Source organism: Sarcophilus harrisii, chromosome 4 (genome assembly GCF_902635505.1).
Source record: "Sarcophilus harrisii chromosome 4, mSarHar1.11, whole genome shotgun sequence".
In the NCBI taxonomy this organism is placed as follows: domain Eukaryota; kingdom Metazoa; phylum Chordata; class Mammalia; order Dasyuromorphia; family Dasyuridae; genus Sarcophilus; species Sarcophilus harrisii.
This window is the reverse complement of record NC_045429.1, coordinates 288,317,975-288,342,163: the sequence shown is the minus strand read 5'-3', so window position 1 is coordinate 288,342,163 and position 24,189 is coordinate 288,317,975. Positions and strand designations below refer to the sequence as shown.

Genomic DNA, 24,189 nt, shown 5'->3' with positions numbered 1-24,189 from the left:
AACCAAGAGAGAATTCTAGATCTCACTCAAGGGGAAGTCTGACCTCAAAGCATTCTTTGAGCCTGGTAGCCAGTAATTCCAGTGCCTGAAGGTCATGATTGGCCTTCCTACGTAGGAGAAAATGAGTGGTAAGGCTTCCTTTCATGTCGAACAGTTCTATATGACTTTGCCACTCTGAGAGCCATCTGCTCTCCTTCTGGCCTGGCTGCTACACACACAGTTTGACCCATGAAAGGCTTGGTGCTCTGTAGTAATAAGGGAAAACCAGACATCAGCTTGAAAAGGCTACCATGTCTCACAAGGAGACCCTACTGCAGAATACAATTCTTTAAGTACTGACACTGAGCACACTCACAACAATCTCTCTTTCTTGAATTGTTCTAGACAGTTTACTCTCTAATCTTTCAGGGGTGAAGATCTTATGGTATATCACTAAAAGTACTAGCAGAAGCATTTCAGGGTTGAGGGTCTTATGGTATATCACTAAAAGTACTAGCAGAACCAGAATTGGTTCACATTCTTCTGCACTGCCTCTCTTCTGCTTCATTGAGATTATTCCATTCCAATCCAGCCCAACTATTCTAACTCTTTTGGGCTGGCCCCAACTCAGATTACTCCCTTGGAAATTGAGGTTCAGTACTGGAATTAAATGAGACAGTCAACAAAGATAGATTTACTTAGCTATAGCTGTGTAAGTATATTCAACAAAAATATATATCAGGACACTTCAAGTTGATTTAATTGAGTAACATTCTTCTACCTCTGAGTCAAGCCATTGTGGTTCTCCAATCAAATCTCAGAGAATAATTGGAACTCTTCTTGGTTGTTTCATACTCAGAGGACAAGAAAGTGATGTCAATAGCCTGAACCTTTAGACTCTACTACCTATGTGACCTTGGACAATTAGCCATTCCCAGATTTATTTTCTGATTTATAAAATGAGGAGATTGAACTAGATGACCTCTAAGTGCCCTTTTAAGTTTCTCAGTCCTGTTGAATTAGATCCCAGGATATATGACAGATCCTTGCTACTAATGACCCTTGTAGGTCATTCTAAATCAATAATTTTCAATGCTAGGAATCCCTAAGGGTTTTTTTTTATCCTATCCGTAATATATCTTCACCAAAAGTATACAGTGTACCCAAGTTCTTCAGTCTTTGAAAAGAAGGGAAATTGATAGTTTTCTCCATTTGACCAGTCACTAAGTTAATCAGTTTCTCTAAGGATGAAGAGAAGGAAGACTGGAGTTGAGCAGAAAGGTTCTGAAGTTTTAATTGTATTATAAGGATTTGTGTTAGCACTTGGTTCGGGGGCTTATTTTCTCATGCTTTAAAGGAGATCATTATTTGGGAGCCTATGTTTTTTCATACAACTACTTTATAAGGTTGATGTGAGGATCAAATGAGATAATATTTGTAAAAGGGTTAGCACCGTACCTGGCTTGTTTCCTTCTTTGCTTTCCTTCTGCCATTCTCGGTGGGTATTTCAAGGCTACCAATTCTTATTTGAGCACAAAAGAAGACAGAGGCATTGATTGTGATAAGCTAAGACTCCTGGGCAAGCAATCATGATCTATGGATCTTCCCTAGAACAGTGACCATAAGGATAAGAGCCTTGTTATTTGTTATAAATATGGTTATGTGGGGTGAGTGTAAATAGAGCTGAAAACTCTAGGACTTAGTGCTTTATTTGTTACCCAGACTTAATTATTGAATGGGTGTGACCTCAGTCAAACTGAGATCTGTTGAAGACCTAAATTTAAAAAGACCAAGGTCTCCCATTTTATCAAGGGCCATCTGCAGTTGCTCTGATCTCTATCTGGCCACTGGATTCAGAGGGCTCTGGAGGGAAAGTGAGGCAGGTGACTTTTGCACTTAAATCCAATCCACTTGCATCCCCTCTGGTCTTCTTTAAGAACAAAGGATAAATAACAAGGCAAGCATGCTGTGTCAAGCCTGATGGACTCTTGAGAATCTTATTCATGACAACAGGTGATGAAGTAGGGGAAGGTGAATGGAAAGAAGAAAGGGGAAGGACAGTGTTATGGGGTTAATGTGGTTAGAGAGAAAGTTGTGTTAATAAGTAGTGATGAATATCAACTCCCTTAAAATTGTCCCAGCATCAAACACTCCTAGATTTCCAGTTTAGCCTTTGTAATAGAGAAAAGTGTTTGAGTAGACATCACCTGGGACTTGGTCCAATTCTAGGAACTGAAAATTTGGAAGGCAAATGAAGACATGATTGAGGAGTAAGGTGAAATGGCTCTTTGGAATTGAAGACCCAATAGAGAACCCCCCTGAGGAGCTGTACATGGAGCCGTCCAGGAGAGCTGAGCCATACGAGTGGGGCAGATTGAATTTTCTAATTGTGTATATAATGATTCCAAGAAAACTACTGAGGAGCAGCAGAGTAAAGTTTTATTTTGTTTTGATTTTAACTTAAGGTTTCAATAGGAGTGTTCTGTGGAGGAGAAACTCAGGGAATTGGTTCAGTTTGTGTGGTCTATTGTTAAAACATGACTGACATTTCAAATGTAAGAGAAGAAAGACACCAGACTTGGTTAGAAACTATTAGTTTGAGTTCTCTCTGCCACTAAGGAGCTATATAACCTTGGATTTTATCTCTCTGGATAAACCATAATATGTGCTTCACCTGCCACACAGGGTTATTTACATGACTCAAGTGATGTTGATGGTTGTGAAAAACCTTTGTAACCATAGATGTCAATGACTCTTTTGATGACTAATCAATCCCTTGACACTAATGCCTTTGAAAATAATAAGAATGGGATAGCAATAACGAAAATAATTTTTATTTCCTTGGAGGACAAAGGATCAAAGATTGTGTCATCCAGTGGGTCTGACATCCCCAAGTATGCTGGTGGATGAGTCAGTGGATATGTGTGCTGTGGTTCCTATGGAATTTTCAGTGGCCAGGATGTTCTGAGAGGAAAGATTCAATGAGTGGAGCTATACCCCAACTTATTCCTTCTATTGGTTATTAGGTAAATTAGATTCAGGCAAATTTTTTCTAGTTCCCAAATACTATAATATAGAGATGGAGAGGAAGGGAAGCCTAGCAGATAAGCTATCACTTGAGTGAAGGTGGTAGGGGAAGAGAATCACAAGGTCTGATTTACTGAAATAGTAGGTGATGACAGGTATCATGATTATGGAAGTAAGGTGGCTGCAATGGAAAGAAGGTACAGAATTCCAGGGAAAGACCAATCACCCAGAACCATTGCCCTAAAGTTATTCTGAATGGTTTTTGAGAGTAAAGCCCTAGTAGCTGAAAGAAGCAGGTTGTTCCAATCCTAAGGTAAGGCCAGCTTCTTCCCAACTCTTTAGGAGACATTATGGAGACAGGAGACTGAGTTTTGTATCCTGGCTCTCCAAATAATTCACATTATGGCCTTAGGCAAGCTACCTCAGTCTCTCTTCTCAAGTCCTTATCTACCAAATGATGACACTTCATAAGGCTTTTGTGAAGACAAAAGGATGTTAAGGTATGTGGAAACCTGTTAAAAAAAAAAAAAACAAAGAAAGCAACATACAAATAATAGGGATAAATATTATTTGGACATGGGTCAGTAGTGGTCCTGGGTTCTAGAGGAGATACAATCCATTACTGGTGACCAGACTGGCTTTGCATCAATCTCACTTCCAAAGTCCCTTCCTGAAAGATAAAAGCTTCTGCAGATATTCAGCTGGCTATTTAGTATGTATTCCATAATGTTCCCAAGGAGCTTTGGGTCAAACTAATAGAAATGTTGCTTCCCTTTGGTCTCAAGTCCCTCCTATGGTCTAGACCCTGTGTATACATATGTAGGTACTTGTGTATATGTGGAGAAAGAAAAAGATCTAAGTACATGTCTGATTTATATATGTCTGCATATGTGAATTGTCTGTTTTACTGAAACTGAGTGGGCAGAAAAGTTTTCCCTGTGAGAACCAATCCCTAAGTGTCAGAACTCAACAATGATTACGATGATGTCTTTATTTAAGGGCTTCTCCTCCCTCTTCCTTCCTCCTTCCTTCCTCCTCTACACTTCCTTCTGTGAATGCAGCTGGAAGCTTCAGTCAGTTCTAGGTGAACACCTGCATTGTGGGAATACCCTGTCCTTGGGATTTCAATAATAAGAATACCACAATAATAACAATAACAAAAATACTAATAATATATCAAGTTTGTATAACATTTAAATGGTTTACAAAGCAATTTACAGGCATAATCTCACATAAACAAAGCCCAAGTCTTTGTTCCTTCACTCATTTCTGCTTTCTTTAATATTGTAGTTAATTGATGCCAATTGTATGCAGGGTTGAACTACAGGTATTTTTCCACTGTGAGTTTTGTTCCCTTTTCTGACAAGTTGTTGCCTCATACTGAAGTCATCACCACCTGTGGCCTTTGGATCTGGATCTAGAAAGAAAAGGTAACTATGTGAATGCTAGGTTACTGGAATGTATTGAAGCTAGAGATAGGTAAAAGTGGTAGAGATGCTAGAAATAAGGGAAAATTCCTCCCATCCACTCTGGGGTAGAAATTGATGTAATGGTGAGATCCAAACTAGTGAACTGATCAGCCTGCCTTAAAATAACTAGGTATGCTTCAACTATCTACCTAGCCTGAGTATCAGAAAATCCTTGTCATGGATGACCCATGGGCCAACCCCAAGAGGACAGGAAATATACTGTATGCTTTTTCCCCTAAGTTCTCCACCCCACCCTTCTCTTATTTATCTTCCTAGATAAGATTATATAACAATGAATGACAAAAACCACTTAGGAGAGACCTCATAATATGCCAAGATGCAATCTGAGGAGATAGACATATGGATATGGTGATAGTGGAAAAAGGCAGTCTTACCTCTTAATTTTGGTGTGCATAAGACTTTGGAGTAGTAAATATAGGAGCCATCTTTTCTCCAACAATAACCTTTTCAGGGTAATTGTCAAATGCCAGAACTATGGGGATGCCTTAGTGCTCAGGGCCTAGAGTCACTGACCCAATTTGCCACACTTAGGGACAGTACTGCTTGGTATGAAAATTCTGTACCAGGAAATTTCCTGCTTACCTTCTTTTCAGGGTCAATGTGACCCAAAGAGGGCTGGAAATTACTATAAATGGAATCCATGTTAAGGGAATCTTCTTGTTCTAGAGGAAAAGAAAACAGGAAGGGAAATGGCTTTGACAAGGGAGCCCCAAAACTCTCTGAAAACTCCTTGAAGGACAGATTCTCTATGAATCCTGCCACTGTAAAGACCCCACCTAAGGACAAACAGCTTCATTCTGTTATCTAGGTGGGGCTGGTTGAGTCCTAAGCAGGAGAATTCTAACCTTATTCAATTGAAGATTTTCTATTAAATCAAACTCCACTCAGTCTCATGGGGAGGTAGGTGGAGAAGGCTTCAGCTTGTAACCAAAGTCTACTATTATAAAAAGAGCCAATTTTAAACTCAATCCTCGCAGAGGAGCTAATATGCCATCCATGGCCAGAAGGGGGTTCCCAAAACTTCCTACCCATGCACCAAATCCCAAGGGGATTTAGGGGAGCCAAATCTCTTCATTTGGTTCCCTGAACCCTGAACCTGCCACTAACCTCATCATTTAACTCCCTGACCACCAGGAATCCTAATCTCCTCATTTTGGTTCCCTGAATCTAATCTCATCATTTGGTTCCCTAACCGGGAACCCCAAAATCTAGATTTCATCATTTGGTTCCCTGACCAGGAATCCCAAAATCTAGATCTCATCAGCATTGGTTGTGAAAGTAGACAGTTCTTTCACATTTTGTTTCCCCCATCCTGTCCAGTGCTTTCTTATCCCACTTTCTTGCTGTCAACATAGTCTCAGAAGTTATGTGATGCCCAGAGATTTAGAACTTGGAATTGCCTTCTTTTCCTCATATCTTTAGACCTCAGAGTTCCCTGACATTCCCTACAAGTGCCTCCCTCCAGCCCCTAGGAACCCAAGGAGAGCTGCTTGTACCTTCACAGATGTCAAAGCCTATATTCTGGAAGCTCCCAGGGGCTGGTCCTCCATCCTCTTCATGCCATTTATACACTTGATCCAGCTTGGTCTTTTGCCTGTTGACAAAAATGCCAGAATGAATCCCCCCCACACACACTCCCATCAGAACTAGGAACTCAGAAAAATGCCCATAAAACTCAGAGAAGCTGTCCCCTGAAGAGATGGCCTGAAGAGCATCCAATCTAGATATGGCTTCTTCAGCGCATCTTTCCTCCCAACCCTTAATGGCTATCCTGAAAATATGAAGAATCACAAGGGCTGAAGATAAGTGTAGAATGTAAAAAGTAAAGGTAGAGATGGCTTACCTTTGGGTCTTCCTCCAGGACCGGTGCAAGAAGACAGAGAGAATACCTATGCCAATTGACAACACTATCCCTAGTGCTCCTGCTAACCCGTACACCAGGTTTTTACTGATGCTGAAGTTACAGGTTTCTCCCTGGTACCAGTGTGTGTCTGTGATGAAACAGCTGTTAAATGACAATAAGGGTAGAAGAGAAAGAAAATTTAAGTAAAAATGATGGACACTTTCTTCTCACTCTACCCAATTTCTAGGATTCTTTTAAGAAGGTTGGGAAGAAGGTAAAGATGTGTTCAGGTTCTAGGAACTAGAATATATGAGGGCCCTCAGAAGTAGGAAAGATGAATGAAGCAATGTCAGCAGGAATGAGGGTGAAGTCTGTTTCAAAGAAAATTTTTCAAAGGGCTATCAAATTTTGCATACCCTTTGATCAAACTCTGCTGGGCTTGTATCCCAAAGAAATCATAAAAAAGGAAAGGGACCCACATGTAAAGGTATTTGTAAGTGGCCCTTTTTGTGATGGCAAGGAAGGAACTGGAGACTGAGTGGATGCCTTTCAGTTGGAGAATGGCTGAATAAGTTATGGTATATGAATGTTACAGAATATTATTCTTCTATAAGAATGATCAGCAGGATGATTTCAGAAAGGCCTGGAGAGACTTGCATGAACTGATGCAGAATGAAGTGAATAGAACCAGGAGAACATTATACATGGCAACAATAAAATTATGTGATGATCAACTCTGATGGATGTGACTTTTTTCAACAATGAGGTGATTCTGTTCCCTGACACAGGTGAAACAGCTTATACAAAGTTATTCCTTTTAAAAATAACTTCCTGAATGGAGAAAACAAATAAAAAACATTTATTTAAAAAAACAACAACCAAAAACCTCCCCCAAAAAAACAATGAGGTGATTTAGGCCAATTCCAATAGACTTGTGATGGAAAGAGCCATCTATACCCAAAGAGAAGACTATGGGAACTGAATGTGTATCTCAACATAGTATTTTCACCTTTTTTGTTGTTGTTTGCTTTGCTTTTTGTTTTCATTCTCATTTTTTTACTTTTTGATCTGATTTTTCTTGTGCAGCATGACAATTGTAGAAATATGTATAGAAGATTTACACATGTTTAACCTATAGTGGATTACTTGCTGTCTAGGGAAAGGAATGGGGAAAAGGGAAGGAGAAACAATTTGGAACAATTTGGAAACAATTTGGTTTTGCAAGAGTGAATGTTAAAAACTATTTTTTGCATATATTTTGAAAATAAAAAGCTATTATTTTAAAAAAATTTTAATGGTCATAGAACTGTTTGGAAACTATGATTTTTATCTCTATTTAGCATATGGTTTCCTCTGATACAGGAAAAGACTCTGAAGCTGGTGTAATTCTCATGACACGGAGTCTTCAGTACCTAAAATCCATGGTTATTTTCTTTACCTCAAACAGTTTACAGTGTATCTCAATGCACAGGACTTATTGATCATAAAATCTAGAGCTAGAAGGGATTCTAAGGAATCAGTCCATTCATCTTATTTTACAGATAAGAAAAGCTTATACATGTTAAATGACTATTCAGAGCCACTCAAGAAAGTCATAGTAGAACCAAAAGCTGAATTCATATAATTTAATTCCAATTCTAGGGGTATTTCTGCTCCCACAAGGATACCCATGATAAGATAAAGCATTTAGGGATGATATCTGTAAGATTGCATTGCTCTGCCTCAAAGAGATCTTATGATTCTCTTGCCCTTTCTCTTGTAAATACGATTAACTCAGCAATAAAAGCTTAAAGGCCAGTTTTGGAACGCTAACCTGGAGGTTCTGTGTACTTCTGACTTAATCTCTAGTGTATAGACAACCTTAGAGTGAGAGAGAAGCTAATGCCTTTATCACACAGTGGCTTCCCTTGGTCAACCGTGCAGCCTGCCTGACTGTTCATTCAATATTATTTCTTTCTCCCCCAAATTGTTCCGTGATGGCTCCATATGAAAGGGTTAAGGTAAGAGATTGGTCTAACTTTGGTCATCACATATTAAGAATTCATCGTTGACGATTCAAACCAGTTCCAATTGTTCAATAATGAAAAGAGCCATCTACATCCAGAGAGAAGACTATGGGAACTATGTGGACTACAACATAGCATTTTCACTCTTTTTGTTGATATTTGCTTGCATTTTGTTTTCTTTCTCAGGTGTTTTTGTTTCCTTCTTGATCTGATTTTTCTTGTTCAGCAAGATAAATGTATAAATATATATATACATATATATATGATTTAACATATATTGGACTACCTGCCATCTAGGGAGGGAGTAGGGGCAAGAAGGGGAAAATTTGGAACAGAGAGTTTTGCAAGGGTCAATGTTGAAAAATTCCCCATGCATATGTTTTGTAAATAAAAAGCTTTAGTTAAAAAAAAAATCCATCACTATCCTTCCCCCAACTTATAACTTATCTGTAGACATCCTAGCCCACTTTATACAGACAAAACTGAAAAAGTTTTCCCATCTATTACCACATAAGGGACACTCACTTCAACTCTCTACATCAAATTCTGTTTTTCCCCTCTTCAAATCTGCTCAGTGCTTCTTCCTTCCAAGAAGTTTCCTCCAATTATGCATGATAATCCTTCCACTGACTTGCCCCCTACTTGGGGTCTTTTCAGGAAAAATGCAGTCATGAGTATTGTGAGGCTCAAATAAGATAATGGATGAAAAGTGCTTCACAAGCCCCAAAACACTTTAAATGTTTTAATATTATTATTAGCCTACAGTCACCAGATCTCCAGTTTGGTGATGACTTTATTTCCTGAACCTTCTATTACTTACTCTCTTGCTGAGTTCAAGTAATGTTTATTTAAGTGAATATTTAACAATTTGGCTCTCTAGGGGAAAAAAGGTATACACACACACTTTTAAGTCGACATCATTAGCAATTTCTTAAATCTAAAGAATCCATAAAACCATAAATCAAGCCCTGATTTACATGTAGTGTTTGTTGCCCTTTCTCAGGTATAAATGTTCACACTGAAAATTTAAGCAAGTTAAAGCAGTTAGAGCTGGTTCCTGGTATACTACTGGCAGCAACTGATGATTTCTTTGTATTTATGTTAATGTTTATGTTAATGTGATTTAATTTTTCTTTTTTGTGTGAGTATGTCTTTCTTCACATTTGAATGATGGCTATCCCATTACAGACTAAGTAAGAACTCTCCATGAAAATGAACATGGTTTCTTTTGTCAGCAACTTGAGGACAAGGGCCAGGATGGCAGGCAGTGGAAGGGCAGTTAAGTAAGGATTTCTGACCAGTAAGAAGATAGGACTGTTATAGAAATGATCACAGGGTTTTAGCCTACCTAACTCAAAACCTGCTTCTCTGGAGGAATAGGGAGAAATCTGGTTTAGGGATCCAGTCCAGGGAGGGCCCAGATGGGGTTAGGAAAAAGGAGCTGGGACAATGCTATTGGGAGGGTGTAGGTACTCACAGGCATCGAGGCCCTAAATGAGGCTTCTTCACCCCAAATTGACACGTTCCCTGGTTGCAATTCAGTGATGATTCAAAGCCCATCGTACAGCGGTTAATACAGTGGGGTATTTGATCCTTATAGTCAATGTAGAAGTAGTCCTTAAATTCCTCTGCAACATTACTTTGGCATTGCTCTAGAAGGGAAGGTCAAGGGAATAAATAATATAACAGGAACTCTTTCTCTAGGATGGGCTCCAGAGCTCACCCTAACCCCTGTCCTACCCCTTCTTTATGCCTACTTACTCAGAGGATCATAATGCAATACAGGCTCTTTCACAGTTGTCTTTTGAGGGTTGAAACATATTACATCTGTAAAAAAGAGCAAAACCAAAAATAAATTGCCTGTTGTTGGCTTCTGTTGAAGGCTTCCTCTCTAGGACTGGAGGATTAGGAAACATTTTAGGTAGGGAAGAAACGAAATATAGGCTTCCTACCCTTGTTCTTCAGATCCCAGATCTTACTTAGCCCTTTGAAATTCAGATTTTTTTCCCCATAAGTCCACCATCTAATTTTATGCTCAGAATTGTTTTCTCCTTTATAGTTCCACCAACATTTTTCTACAAGCTCATCTCCATTCTGCCACTGTGGTTACTGAGAATCTCCTGGAAGATGCTGGTTTCTTTATAGTTGAACTATATCTCTAAATCTACACCTGATATTTTTTTCAGCTTAGCCTAGAGTGCTGGGCCTGAAGTTAGGAAGTCCTGGATTCAACTCAAGACTCAGAGACTAACTAGCTGTCTGATCTTGGGCAAGTCATTTACTCTATACCTCAATTTTCTCATCTGTAAAATGGGGATAATAATAGTACTTACCTTCCAAGGTTATTGTATCAAATGAAATTTTTGTATTGTGCTTAACATAGTGTCTGGTATTTAATAGTTGCTTAATAAATTTTTGTTTCTTCCTTCCCACATTTCTGACTGCTACCTTCTCCCAGAAGGTGAGCCCTAGGTGGGATTTAAGGACTGTCCAATTGGAATACATCTGCTTTCAATTCTGCCTTCTCCCTCATATGGGAGAGAGAGGCAAGGCCATGGAAAAGTGATAATCTGAGACAAAGAACTCCTTCCTCATGTCTCAGGAGATTCGATACAATTTAACAGACCTTTATTAATTGCCTACGGTATGTAAAAGGATAGGTAATATGGCATAAAGCCTAAAGGACTGAGGTAAGAGTTAGGAAGCTGGATTCAAATCCTTCCTCTAACCACAAGCAAGTCATTTAACTTCTCAGAGGTCCTGACAAGTCTCCTAAGACCAAGAAAATGAGAATCTAGATTGATGGAGGGAGTTTCCACAGTGGGAATTGCCTACACTGATGAAATCACAGGTCTGGACCCAAAAGAAAATGTGAAAAACACTGGCCTTAGGTACTGGGAAAGATGCTGCTCTCCTGGAATTTACAGTAGTAGGGAAATAACACATGTAGAGAAATAGTAAATACATAATTTGTGATAGTCTATTATTAGAGAGATCTTATATGTTCAAGGTCTGAGATGGGGGATTGTTAAGGACAAGGAACCTAATGGCATACTTTCTAGGGGAAGTGGTTTTTGAGTTGACTTTTAAGAGAGAGGTAAAAATTCACCAAATACAAAGGGAAAGGGAGAACATTTCAGACATAAGGACCAACCTGGTAGGAACAAAGACAGCACAGAGGTAGTTAGTACATCATGTACTTAGAGAGGGGTAATAAGAAACAAAGTTTGGTAAGCAGGGGTGAGATGGAGCACTTACCATTGCAATCTGTGCCTGTTTGCTCCTGGGTTACTTTTACAATTGTGTCCTGTACTATCTTTGTGATATTCTTCAGTTCTAACTGGAAATCTGGGGTGAAATCTGTTGACAGGATCACTTCATGATCCACCACTATACTGCCATTTCTGAGAAAAGAAGAGACTATGTCATATCAGCTTCTCAATGCCTGAGGGTGATAAACAAATTAATCTAACCACAATAAATGTCTGGTCTCAGCTACTCCTTCTTTCAAGAGGGAATTCTCTTCAAAGAGATAGGGGAGAAGCTGGAATACCTTTACGCATATTCACAGTCACACCTTCCTTAGACTCCACAGTCTAGGTACCATCTTCCATTTACCCCAACTGCCAAATCTTGTTTCTTTTTCTACAACATCACTCTGATTTACTCCCTTCTCTTCACTCACATAGCCATTACCTGAATTCAGGCCTAGCTTAGACAATTGTAATAGCTTTCTAACTGGTCTTCTCTCTCCATATCTCTCTCCACTCTAATTCATTTTCACAGAACTATTGAAGTTATTTGCCTAAAATAGAGTTCTGACCATATCACCTCCCTACTTGATAAACTCTACTGGCTCTCTGTTTACCTGTAGAATCAAATAATAAATTCCCTTTTGGCTTTTAAAGATCTTTATAACCTGGTCTTTCCTATACACATTACTCCTCTCCATGAATTGTACATTCCAATCATACTGGCTTTCTTACTATCCCTCAAACACACTCTCTCTCATCAAGAAGACTTTGCTTTGCTGTTCCCCATGCTGCAACAGTCTCCTGCTTGCCCTCTGCCTTTTAGAATCCTTGACTTACTTCAAAACTCAAATGCTACCTTCTGTAGGAGGTATCCCTTGGTTTTCCTTACCACCCATCTGTCTCCAGCTAAGAGTAATTTCTTCTCTAAGGTTACCTTGCTCCCGTTCTTATATTTATCTTATATTTATTTATTGCTATAAATGTTGTATTCACACATGAGAATATAAGATCTTCAAGGCAGGGGTTGTTGCTATTAATTGGTGAGCTCCACAAGCATCATGTGGACTTGTTGACTGATTGATTCATCCTTGAAGGATGCTGAAATGAGTAGGGAGAATATTCCAGACTAAAAGGTCACAAATATGACATAATTTCCCTCTCTTTATGGATCTGCTTCCCTAAAGTTTACAAAGACTTACGAAAGACTCTTGATCTTCACACCAACATACTGAGGGATGTTTTTGTAAACAATAGCCATCTGAAAAGCAAAGAGACCACTGGGTTATCTAAATAGTCAAAATCGTGATATTCCGTAACCCCCCTCCTCTTCCTTTCTCTGACCCCCCTATAAAATAGCCTTTCCTCTTAACAGAGGCCTGTGAGAAGGCACTTGTGTGAAAGTATATTCTGAATGAAAAGGGTTTATAGCACAGAAGAATCCCCTTAGACCCTGAGGACATGGGGAAATTTGTTCTACCCCCTTTTTAGAGCAATGTCTCCCTGGAAGCATTTAGCAGATGCTGCCATTAACTAATCCAAATCTTTTTCTTTTAGTCTTGTGCTTTCTCAAGTTAGCTCTCTTTCTCAAAGGCCACCATCTGTCTCTTTCAAGAAGGAATCTCCCTGTACCAGCACTGGGGAGGCCTGGAAGGGATGAGTGAGTCAGAAAAACCCAAATAAACCAGAACTAGTTTGCTATTCTACTCTCCATTGATTCCTTCATGTATTGATAATCCAATTCTCTTCCAAAAGAGGAATGCAAGCCAGCTCCAACTTAATTATAATTCATATTGTCCAACATCAGCTGGACTCTCCTGTAGCAAGCAGTTCTTTTCCCTCCTCTCTAATTCCATCTCATTTTCCATGTGTCCCTTCTTTGATCACTGAGTCTTTATTGAGAAAATTTAGACCATTCTCTGTGAGATTCCTCTTTTCCTATGATATGCACTTCAAACTTGACATTAGTCACTCTTTCCTCCTCCATAGTCTTTGCCACACAGAGGTGTGTCAAGACAAGTCTCTCTACTTATATACCTGATCCCATCAGAAACTGAGAAGGCTCACTTTCTCCAGCAAATTATATCCTCCATCTATCTACTCATTCTCTTGCAAATCTGCAACTCTTTATCTACTGATTTCTTTCTTAAACATGTTGGTATTTTTTTCTTAAAACAATCTTCATGAGACTCTACCATCCCCTCAAATCTTCCTCTCAGTCAAACTCCTTGAAAATTCTACTTAGACCTGCTGCTTCCTTACTTCTCAACTCTTTGTAATCTGGCTTCCAACCTCATTATTCAGCTGAAATTACCCTCTCAAAAATTACCAGTGATTCCTAAATTGGCAAATCTTTGGTCTTTTCTAAAGTATTCCTCCTTTTTATTTGCTTCATTTGACACAGTTAACCATCCTCCCCTCAGATGCTCTCTACTAGATGGGTTTTCATTACATTATTCTTGTATCTAATGTCCAACCATCCCTTCAGTCTCCATTGCTAGCCACTCCTCTTCCAAACTTCCCTATTTTGGTTGAAAATACCACCATTCTTCTGGTATCCCAGGTCATTAACCTTGGCATTATCTATGACCCCTCATTTTCCATCAACCCACTAATTCATTTATATTCACTTTACACTTTCCCCATCTCCTAGTTGTTTCTATAATCCATCTTTTGGCCTTACCCTTACCTCTTCCTTGTATTCACACAGGCTCAGCCCTTCATCAACTCCTATTTAGATAAGTCCTTCCTAATTGGCCTCTCTGTATCAAATCCTTCAACTCCAGTCTATCCCAAACATTGCTATTTAAAGCAATTTTCCTTAAGAATCAATTCTGTTGAATTTTGATTGTCTCTAATATAAAAGATAAACTTCTCTTTAACTTTTAAAGCCATGGCTTCAAACCTATCTTTCAGCATCTTTGAATATTACTTCTTTTCTTTTTGTCATTTAGTTTTTCAATTGTGCCTGATTCTTCTTGAGCCCTTTTGGTGTTTTCTTGGCAAAAGACTTTGGAATGGTTGGCCATTTCCTTTTGCAGTCCATTTTACAGATGAAAACTCTGGAAAACTGAGTTAAGTGACTTGCCCAGAGTCACACAATTAGGGCATAAAGCCAGATTTGAACTTGGGAAGATCAGGCCTCGCACTCTTTCCACTGTCACCTTCCCTTGTGCTATCTAATTAAATGGGTTTTGTCCCTGTTCTTCACACACAACATTTCATCTCCTATCTCCTTACTTTTGCACTGGTCATTCCCCTATTCCTGGAAAACATTTCCCCCTCACTTCCACTTTCTAAAGTAAAATGGCTTATTAGTGGTTGGAACAGTTCTCATCTACATCATTTCACTCCTGTTGCAGATCTCATTCCGCTGCTATTTTCCCTGAGATGGTAATATTAAGAAACAAAGTCAGAGTGAGAGACAATAAAAGCTGGAGGCAGAGAAGCTAATGGATAAAGCATTTACTCAGGTGTTGTGAGAGAACTGGGCTGAATTTTTTTTCTGCTATTAATTGGTTGTGTGACATTAGGTAAGTAACTTAAATAAGTCACTTAACTCTTCTAGATCCTCTCATGAAATCAGGGAATGTACTAAATGACCTCTAAGCTTCCTGAAAAATTCAATACCCTTATGATCCACTGATTCTATACCTGTTTTTCGAATAGTTGAGTGAAATTCATATAGGCCTCCGAGGATGAGTTTTCTAAGTCCTGTGTATATTCCATACTGGTCACAGACACTTTCACTTCCATGGTAGCATTGACTTTTTCTGGAGGAGGCTCTGATAGAAATAGACTTGATTATGAGCATACCAATCATTCACAATGAACCCCCTCATCCCTCCTTGCTTTGTGACCTCCCCTTTCCCTGAGGGGTATCTTTGGCCCCTTTTCACTCCCCTGAACCCAGCTCAGCTATTAATATAGCTAGGTTCAGGGCCCTGAGACCCAGAGATGCTGGCTTACCTATTGGAATGTTTTCTACAACCATTTCACACGTGGGGCCATAGAAGATGCTGGTACAGATGCACTTGATCCCATCCCAGGTGCCCCCATTCTGGCAAAAAATTGCCTTGTCCTGGCATTGCTTTCCACTATAACCAGTGGGACAGAGGCAGAGGGTTCCATTCCAAGTACCTCCATTGAAGCATTCCACTGAAAGGAGTAAGAAACTCAATATAATATGGAGAAGGGAAGAACTGGAAGAAAGGAAGTTGTACGAGGCCAAAACAAAAAGTTTAAGAGAGAAAAAGATGAATCTTGTGGGGAAGAGAAAAGTGAAAACGACAAAGAAAGAGATACAGAGTGTACAAGACATTGACATGGAGAAAGAGTATCAAACATATTTTGCCTGGACTCACTCCCATTCATTTAGACTCACTTTATACTCCTCCTATCCCAGTGATTCTGAAATCCCATTTCCCCATCCCTTGAACTTATCCCCAGCTCCTTCCACTGTGCTCTCTAGAATGCTTCCTTCTTCCTTCCTTTACTTCATTTTAAATTTCTTCCTTTTCTCTCTCTTTTTCTGGCCCTAATGAGTTTCCTCTTGATGAAACCATTTCTCTCTCCATCATTTCCAGTATTCAAATAAAGATTCCTCCTCATTTTCTATCTTACATATAGGTTCTTCCACTATCTCCCCTTTTACTCTAGTCTCAGATAAAGAGGTGACCCTTCTCCTTACCAGAGCCAATCCTCTCTCCTTTATCCTATCCCCTCCCAATTTCTCCAGCAGATTGATCCCATCAACTTCCCCTTTTCCCCTTCTCAATCTTTATTCCCCTCCATGAATTCCAAGATCCAGTTTTATTACAGTTCCTGAAATAAGACATTGCATTACCCATCGCTATATCTTTGCATTGGCTATCCCCCAGTCCTGGAATGTTTTTCACCTTGACCTCTGCCTCTTAATTCCCTCAGTTTCCTTCAAGACTCAGCTCAAATTCTACTTTGTGCAGGAGGCATTTTCCAGTCTCCCAAGCTACTAATATTCTCTTTCAGATTACCTATTGTTAACCCTGACTATGTTGTATATGTACTTACTTACTCAGATACTGTCTCCCTCATGAGAATGTAAGCTTCTCCAGGGCAGGTACTATTCTTGCATGCTTTGTATGCCTAGCGTATAATAAATGCTTAAGAAATTCTTGTTGACTGATTGACAAACAGAAGGAGAAATTGAAAGGGCAAAAAAGAGAAGTGCAGCATGAGTGGCATCTGGAATAAGAATTGGGAAGAAACAAAAAAGAGGAAAGGACTTCTTGAGGCAAGTTCATGTATGATTACTTATACATTAGGAGCCATTGAAGCACTAAATTGGAAATTTTTGTGGAAAAGCAAAGATGATTCATAAATATTCATGAAGTGTGTGGTTCATAGGAAAAAAGCCAAGGCCCTATACTAAGATAAGGTCACAATGCATTCATGATTTAGACATAATCTAAACAGGATTATGACATAATATGATATAAACAATCTAAAACATAATATAAACAAATTAGGAGACCAAGGGATAATCTAACTTTCAGATCTGTGGAGAAGGGAAGAATTAATGGTCAAAGAAGAACTGTAGGACATTATGAAATACAAAATTGCTCATTTTGATTACATTAAATTTAAAAGATTTTGCACAAACAAAACCAATGCAGCCAAGATTGGAAAGAAGAAAGCTGGGGAAAAATGCTTAAAGCCAGTGTTTCTGATAAATATCTCATTTCTAAAAGATATAGAAAATTGAGAATACAAATCATCCCTCAATTGAAAAATAGTCAAAGGATATGAACAGAGAATTTTCAGATGAAGAAATTAAAGCTATCTCTGGTAATATGAAAAAATACTCTAAATCACTATTGATTAAAGAAATTCAAAACAAGGCAACTCAGAAGTATCACTTCATTCCTCTCAGATTGGCTAAGATTACAGGAAAAGACAGTGATGACTGTTGGAAGGGATGGGGAAAACTGGGACACTAATACATTGTTGATGGAATTGTGAGATGATACAAGCATTTTAGAGAGCAATTTGAAACCATGCCTAAAAGGCTATAAAACTGAGCACACCTTTTGATTCAGCAATGTTTCTCCTGGGTCTGAATCCCAAGAGACCATAAAAGAAGGAAAAGGACCCATATGCAAAAATGATTGTAAGAGCTCTTTTTAAAATGGCAAGGAACTGGAAATTGAGTGAAAAAACCCTCAATTGGGGAATTACTAAATAAGTTAAGGTATATGAATGTAATGGAATAGTATTGTTCTATATGAAATGATGAGCAGTATGATTTCAGAAAAACTTAGAAAGACTTAAGTGAACTGATACTAAGTGAAATAAGTAGAAACAAGAGAACATTGTACACTGTAACAAGATTATATGATGATGAACTATGATGGACTTGGCTCTTTTCAACAAGAAAGGAATTTTAGGTAATTCCAAGGGATTTGGATGTAAAGTGATATCCACATCCAGAGAGAGAAGTGTAAAGACTTAATGTGGATAAAAGCACAATATTTTAATCTTTTCCTGTTGTAGTTTGCATTTTTTCCATTCTCATGGTTGTTATCTCCATTTTAATTTGATTTTTATTTTTTGCTCAGCTTGACGAATATGAAAATATCTTTAGAAAAATTACAAAAGGTTAATCTATATTTAGATAACTTGAAACGTTGACAAGGGGAGAGGAAAGTGAGAAAAATAACTGCATATATTTGAAAAATTAAATAACATTAAAATTTTCAATGTAAAAAGAAATATGAAAAAATAAAATGAAAAGATCAAGAAGAATGAAATGAAATTGAGGAACTGTTAAATGTTAGGATAAATAAATATATAGAGGAGAACATGATCAGGTTAATGGAAGAAAAATGAAAGATGATGAAAACAGAGTGGTCTTGGGCTCATACCTGGTGAGGGTTGAAAGTAGTGAAGAGAAATTAAAATGTAAGAGAAGCTGACACTGCAAAAAAAACCCCAAAAAACAAAACCCCCCCAAAAACTGAATACTTTCAAATAAAAAGTCGAAATTAGAAAGATACCATTAATGAAAGGCAGGAATCAGGGAAAAAAATTTGAAAGAAAAAAGCACCCAAGAAACACTTACTTGGTTTCATGGTTGATTTGGTAGTGATTGGAACAGTTGTGACACTTTCTGATGTTGCAGGAGAAGCAGTGGTTGTTACTGTTGTTTCTTGGGAAGGGGTGACAGGTGTTGGGGATCCAGTAATCACTGTGGAAATGGTGGTTGAGGAGTCAGGGGAAGTTGTGACAGTTTCTGATGTTGTAGGAGAAGCCGTGTTCATTGTTGTTGCTTCTTGAGAAGGGGTGACAGGTGTTGGGGATCCAATAACCCCTGTGGAAGTCTCCGTGGTACTCAGAACAGTGGGACTGGTGGGTGAGGAGTCGGGGGAAGTTGTGACACTTTCTGATGTGGCAGGAGAAGCAGGGGTCGTTGCTGTTGCTTCTTGGGAAGGAGTGACAGGTGTTGGGGATCCAGTAATCACTGTGGAAATGGTGGTTGAGGAGTCAGGGGGTTGGGACAGTTTCTGATGTTGTAGGAGAAGCCGTGTTCATTGTTGTTGCTTCTTGAGAAGGGGTGACAGGTGTTGGGGATCCAGTAACCCTGTGGAAGTCTCCGTGGTACCAGAACAGTGGAGTGGTGGGTGAGGAGTCGGGGGAAGTTGTGACACTTTCTGATGTGGCAGGAGAAGCAGGGATCGTTAGCTGTTGCTCTGGGAAGGAGTGACAGGTGTTGGGGATCCAGTAATCACTGTGGAAATGGTAGTTGAGGAGTCAGGGGAAGTTGTGACAGTTTCTGATGTTGTAGGAGAAGCCGTGTTCATTGTTGTTGCTTCTTGAGAAGGGGTGACAGGTGTTGGGGATACAATAACCCCTGTGGAAGTCTCTGTGGTACTCAGAACAGTGGGAGTGGTGGGTGAGGAGTCAGGGGAAGTTGTGACACTTTCTGATGTGGCAGGAGAAGCAGGGATCGTTGCTGTTGCTTCTTGGGAAGGAGTGACAGGTGTTGGGGATCCAGTAATCACTGTGGAAATGGTAGTTGAGGAGTCAGGGGAAGTTGTGACAGTTTCTGATGTTGTAGGAGAAGCCGTGTTCATTGTTGTTGCTTCTTGAGAAGGGGTGACAGGTGTTGGGGATCCAATAACCCCTGTGGAAGTCTCTGTGGTACTCAGAACAGTGGGAGTGGTGGGTGAGGAGTCGGGGGAAGTTGTGACACTTTCAGATGTTGGAGGAGAAGCAGGGGTCGTTGCTGTTGCTTCTTGGGAAGGAGTGACTGGTGTTGGGGATCCAGTAATCACTGTGGAAGTGTCAGTGGTACTCAGAACAGTGGGAGTGGTGGGTGAGGAGTCAGGGGAAGTTGTGACACTTTCTGATGTGGCAGGAGAAGCAGGGGTCATTGCTGTTGCTTCTTGGGAAGGAGTGACAGGTGTTGGGGATCCAGTAATCACTGTGGAAATGGTGGTTGAGGAGTCAGGGGAAGTTGTGACAGTTTCTGATGTTGTAGGAGAAGCCGTGTTCATTGTTGTTGCTTCTTGAGAAGGGGTGACAGGTGTTGGGGATCCAGTAACCCCTGTGGAAGTCTCCGTGGTACTCAGAACAGTGGGAGTGGTGGGTGAGGAGTCGGGGGAAGTTGTGACACTTTCTGATGTGGCAGGAGAAGCAGGGATCGTTGCTGTTGCTTCTTGGGAAGGAGTGACAGGTGTTGGGGATCCAGTAATCACTGTGGAAATGGTGGTTGAGGAGTCAGGGGAAGTCTGTGACAGTTTCTGATGTTGTAGGAGAGCTGTTCATTGTTGTTGCTTCTTGGAGAAGGGGTGACAGGTGTTGGGGATACAATAACCCCTGTGGAAGTCTCTGTGGTACTCAGAACAGTGGGAGTGGTGGGTGAGGAGTCAGGGGAAGTTGTGACACTTTCTGATGTGGCAGGAGAAGCAGGGATCGTTGCTGTTGCTTCTTGGGAAGGAGTGACAGGTGTTGGGGATCCAGTAATCACTGTGGAAATGGTGGTTGAGGAGTCAGGGGAAGTTGTGACAGTTTCTGATGTTGTAGGAGAAGCCGTGTTCATTGTTGTTGCTTCTTGAGAAGGGGTGACAGGTGTTGGGGATCCAATAACCCCTGTGGAAGTCTCTGTGGTACTCAGAACAGTGGGAGTGGTGGGTGAGGAGTCGGGGGAAGTTGTGACACTTTCAGATGTTGGAGGAGAAGCAGGGGTCGTTGCTGTTGCTTCTTGGGAAGGAGTGACTGGTGTTGGGGATCCAGTAATCACTGTGGAAGTGTCAGTGGTACTCAGAACAGTGGGAGTGGTGGGTGAGGAGTCAGGGGAAGTTGTGACACTTTCTGATGTGGCAGGAGAAGCAGGGGTTGTTGCTGTTGCTTCTTGGGAAGGAGTGACAGGTGTTGCGGATCCAGTAATCACTGTGGAAGTCTCTGTGGTACTCAGAACAGTAGGAGTGGTAGGGGAAGTTGTGACAGTTTCTGATGTGGCAGGAGAAGCAGGGGTCATTGCTGTTGCTTCTTGGGAAGGGCTGACAGGTGTTGGGGATCCAGTAACCACTGTGGAAGTCTCCGTGGTACTCAGAACACTGGGAGTGGTGGGTGAGGACTCGGGGGAAGTTGTGACACTTTCAGATGTTGGAGGAGAAGCAGGGGTCGTTGCTATTGCTTCTTGGGAAGGGGTAGCAGGTGTTGGGGATCCAATAACCACTGTGGAAGTGTCAGTGGTACTCAGAACAGTGGGAGTGGTGGGTGAGGAGTCAGGGGAAGTTGTGACACTTTCTGATGTGGCAGGAGAAGCAGGGGTCGTTGCTGTTGCTTCTTGGGAAGGAGTGACAGGTGTTGGGGATCCAGTAATCACTGTGGAAATGGTGGTTGAGGAGTCAGGGGAAGTTGTGACAGTTTCTGATGTTGTAGGAGAAGCCGTGTTCATTGTTGTTGCTTCTTGAGAAGGGGTGACAGGTGTTGGGGATCCAGTAACCACTGTGGAAGTCTCCGTGGTACTCAGAACAGTGGGAGTGGTGGGTGAGGACTCGGGGGAAGTTGTGACACTTTCAGATGTTGGAGGAGAAGCAGGGGTCGTTGCTGTTGCTTCTTGGGAAGGAGTGGCAGGTGTTGGGGATCCAGTAACCACTGTGGAAGTGTCAGTGGTACTCAGAACAGTGGGAGTGGTGGGTGAGGAGTCAGGGGAAGTTGTGACACTTTCTGATGTGGCAGGAGAAGCAGGGGTCGTTGCTGTTGCTTCTTGGGAAGGAGTGACAGGTGTTGGGGATCCAGTAATCACTGTGGAAGTGGTGGTTGAGGAGTCAGGGGAAGTTGTGACAGATTCTGATGTTGTAGGAGAAGCCGTGTTCGTTGTTGGTGCTTCTTGGGAAGGAGTGGAAGGTGTTGGGGATCCAGTAACCATTGTGGAAGTGGTTGTTGAGGAGTCAGGAGAAGTTGTGACACTTTCTGATGTTGCAGGAGAAGTGGTTGTAGTTGATGCTTTTTGGGAAGGGGTGGCAGTTGGTGGGGATCCAGTAACCCCTGTGGAAGTCTCCATGGTACTCTGAACAGTGGGAGTGGTGATTGAGGAGTGGGGGGATGATGTGGTACTTTCTGATGTTTCAGGAGAGGAAGGGGTCGTTGTTGTTGCTTCTTGGGAAGGAGTGGAAGTTGTTGGGATTCCAGTAACCGCTGTGGAAGTGGTGGTTGAGGAGTCAGGGGAAGTTGTGACACTTCCTGGTGTTGCAGGAGAAGTGGTTGTAGTTGATGCTTTTTGGGAAGGGGTGGCAGTTGGTGGGGATCCAGTAACCCCTGTGGAAGTCTCCATGGTACTCTGAACAGTGGGAGTGGTGATTGAGGAGTGGGGGGATGATGTGGTACTTTCTGATGTTTCAGGAGAGGAAGGGGTCGTTGTTGTTGCTTCTTGGGAAGGAGTGGAAGTTGTTGGGATTCCAGTAACCGCTGTGGAAGTGGTGGTTGAGGAGTCAGGGGAAGTTGTGACACTTCCTGGTGTTGCAGGAGAAGTGGTTGTAGTTGATGCTTTTTGGGAAGGGGTGGCAGTTGGTGGGGATCCAGTAACCCCTGTGGAAGTCTCCATGGTACTCTGAACAGTGGGAGTGGTGATTGAGGAGTGGGGGGATGATGTGGTACTTTCTGATGTTTCAGGAGAGGAAGGGGTCGTTGTTGTTGCTTCTTGGGAAGGAGTGGAAGTTGTTGGGATTCCAGTAACCGCTGTGGAAGTGGTGGTTGAGGAGTCAGGGGAAGTTGTGACACTTCCTGGTGTTGCAGGAGAAGTGGTTGTAGTTGATGCTTTTTGGGAAGGGGTGGCAGTTGGTGGGGATCCAGTAACCCCTGTAGAAGTCTCCATGGTACTCCGAACAGTGGGAGTGGTGATTGAGGAGTGGGGGGATGATGTGGTACTTTCTGATGTTTCAGGAGAGCAAGGGGTCATTGTTTTTGCTTCTTGGGAAGGAGTGGAAGTTGTTGGGATTCCAGTAACCGCTCTGGAAGTGGTTGTTGAGGAGACAGTGGAAGTTTTGACATTTGCTGGTCCAGAAACACAGTTCATTGTTCTTGATTCCTGGGAAAGATTGGCAGGTATTGGGGCTCCAATAACCCTTGTGAAATGCTCCATGGTACTCAGAACAGTGGGAGTGGTGGCTGAGGAGTCAGTGAAAGTGTTGGTACTTTGTGATGTTACAGCAATAGCAGGATCTTGGTAAACGCTGTCAATGCTTTTAAAGGTAGTATTTTGTTCTTTGTGTTGAATCATCATTTTTCTGTTTTCATTAGTTCTTTCATCCTTCCTGTTAGTTTCTGTTCGTATAGAAAAATCTAGATTAATCTTAGAGTCTTTCCCCCTTAAACCCTTTTTTTCTTTTCCTCATTTTTCTTTTTTCCTTCCCTATTCAGTCCCTTTTCTCTATTTTTATTATCTTTTATATTTTCTTTTTTTCCTACATTTACTTCTCTTTAATTTTATCATTCAAATTTATAAAATATTATAATTTAATCTTTTCTAATAAATTCATCTTGGCTAATATTCTAATTTTTCAAAGAAAGAAAATGAATCTTATAAACAGGTTTTTTTTTTTTTTTCAGTTTTAGAAATTCAATAGGTGACATGAGGAATAAATACTGGGTTGATCCTAAAAAAAAAGAAAGGTCTGTTTCTCTGTAAGTATTAATTTTTTTTCTTTCTTTTTTTTTTGTAGATAGCTTTTCATTTTTCCAAATATGTCCAAAATTAGTTTTCATCATTCACTGTTGTAAACCTTTTATTCCAAATTTTTCTTCATTCCTTTCTCCTATAGCTTTGCATGAACAGTAAGCAATCCAATGCAACTTAAATAAGTGCAATTCTTTTTAAAAAAATTTTTTTTAAAGGGCATCTGTTTTAAATAATAACACTTGGCTCCTCCTTGAGCATTAGCCAGTAAACAAAATACGCTATTTTGGATTCTCTGCAAGGCCACACAAAGGTCATACTGAAGCTTCACATTTCAACTTCCCCTCCATTATTGACATTTTATTCATTATGAAGCAGGAAAATCTGATTGCCTGCCCCCTTAAAGAACCAGGACAGCCTCCATCCTCAGATA

General features: G+C 40.6%; 1 protein-coding gene across 1 annotated transcript in view; it reads right to left on the bottom strand.

Moving 5' to 3' along the window:
- Window positions 1-4,172: 4,172 nt before the first annotated feature.
- The window catches only part of LOC100923173 (mucin-2), a 33,621-nt gene continuing 13,604 nt past the window's right edge, over window positions 4,173-24,189 (bottom strand). The window contains exons 3-16 of the mRNA XM_031968632.1: window positions 20,421-23,404; window positions 19,323-20,364; window positions 19,214-19,284; window positions 18,696-19,137; window positions 15,566-15,754; window positions 15,251-15,381; window positions 12,799-12,857; window positions 11,604-11,749; window positions 10,107-10,172; window positions 9,823-9,997; window positions 6,340-6,501; window positions 5,993-6,090; window positions 5,079-5,158; window positions 4,173-4,423 (exon numbers count right to left, since the gene is read on the bottom strand). Of these exons, the coding sequence (XP_031824492.1) occupies window positions 4,382-4,423; window positions 5,079-5,158; window positions 5,993-6,090; window positions 6,340-6,501; window positions 9,823-9,997; window positions 10,107-10,172; window positions 11,604-11,749; window positions 12,799-12,857; window positions 15,251-15,381; window positions 15,566-15,754; window positions 18,696-19,137; window positions 19,214-19,284; window positions 19,323-20,364; window positions 20,421-23,404 (5,687 nt within the window). The 3' untranslated portion in view covers window positions 4,173-4,381. The remainder of the gene's footprint in view (window positions 4,424-5,078; window positions 5,159-5,992; window positions 6,091-6,339; window positions 6,502-9,822; window positions 9,998-10,106; window positions 10,173-11,603; window positions 11,750-12,798; window positions 12,858-15,250; window positions 15,382-15,565; window positions 15,755-18,695; window positions 19,138-19,213; window positions 19,285-19,322; window positions 20,365-20,420; window positions 23,405-24,189) is intronic.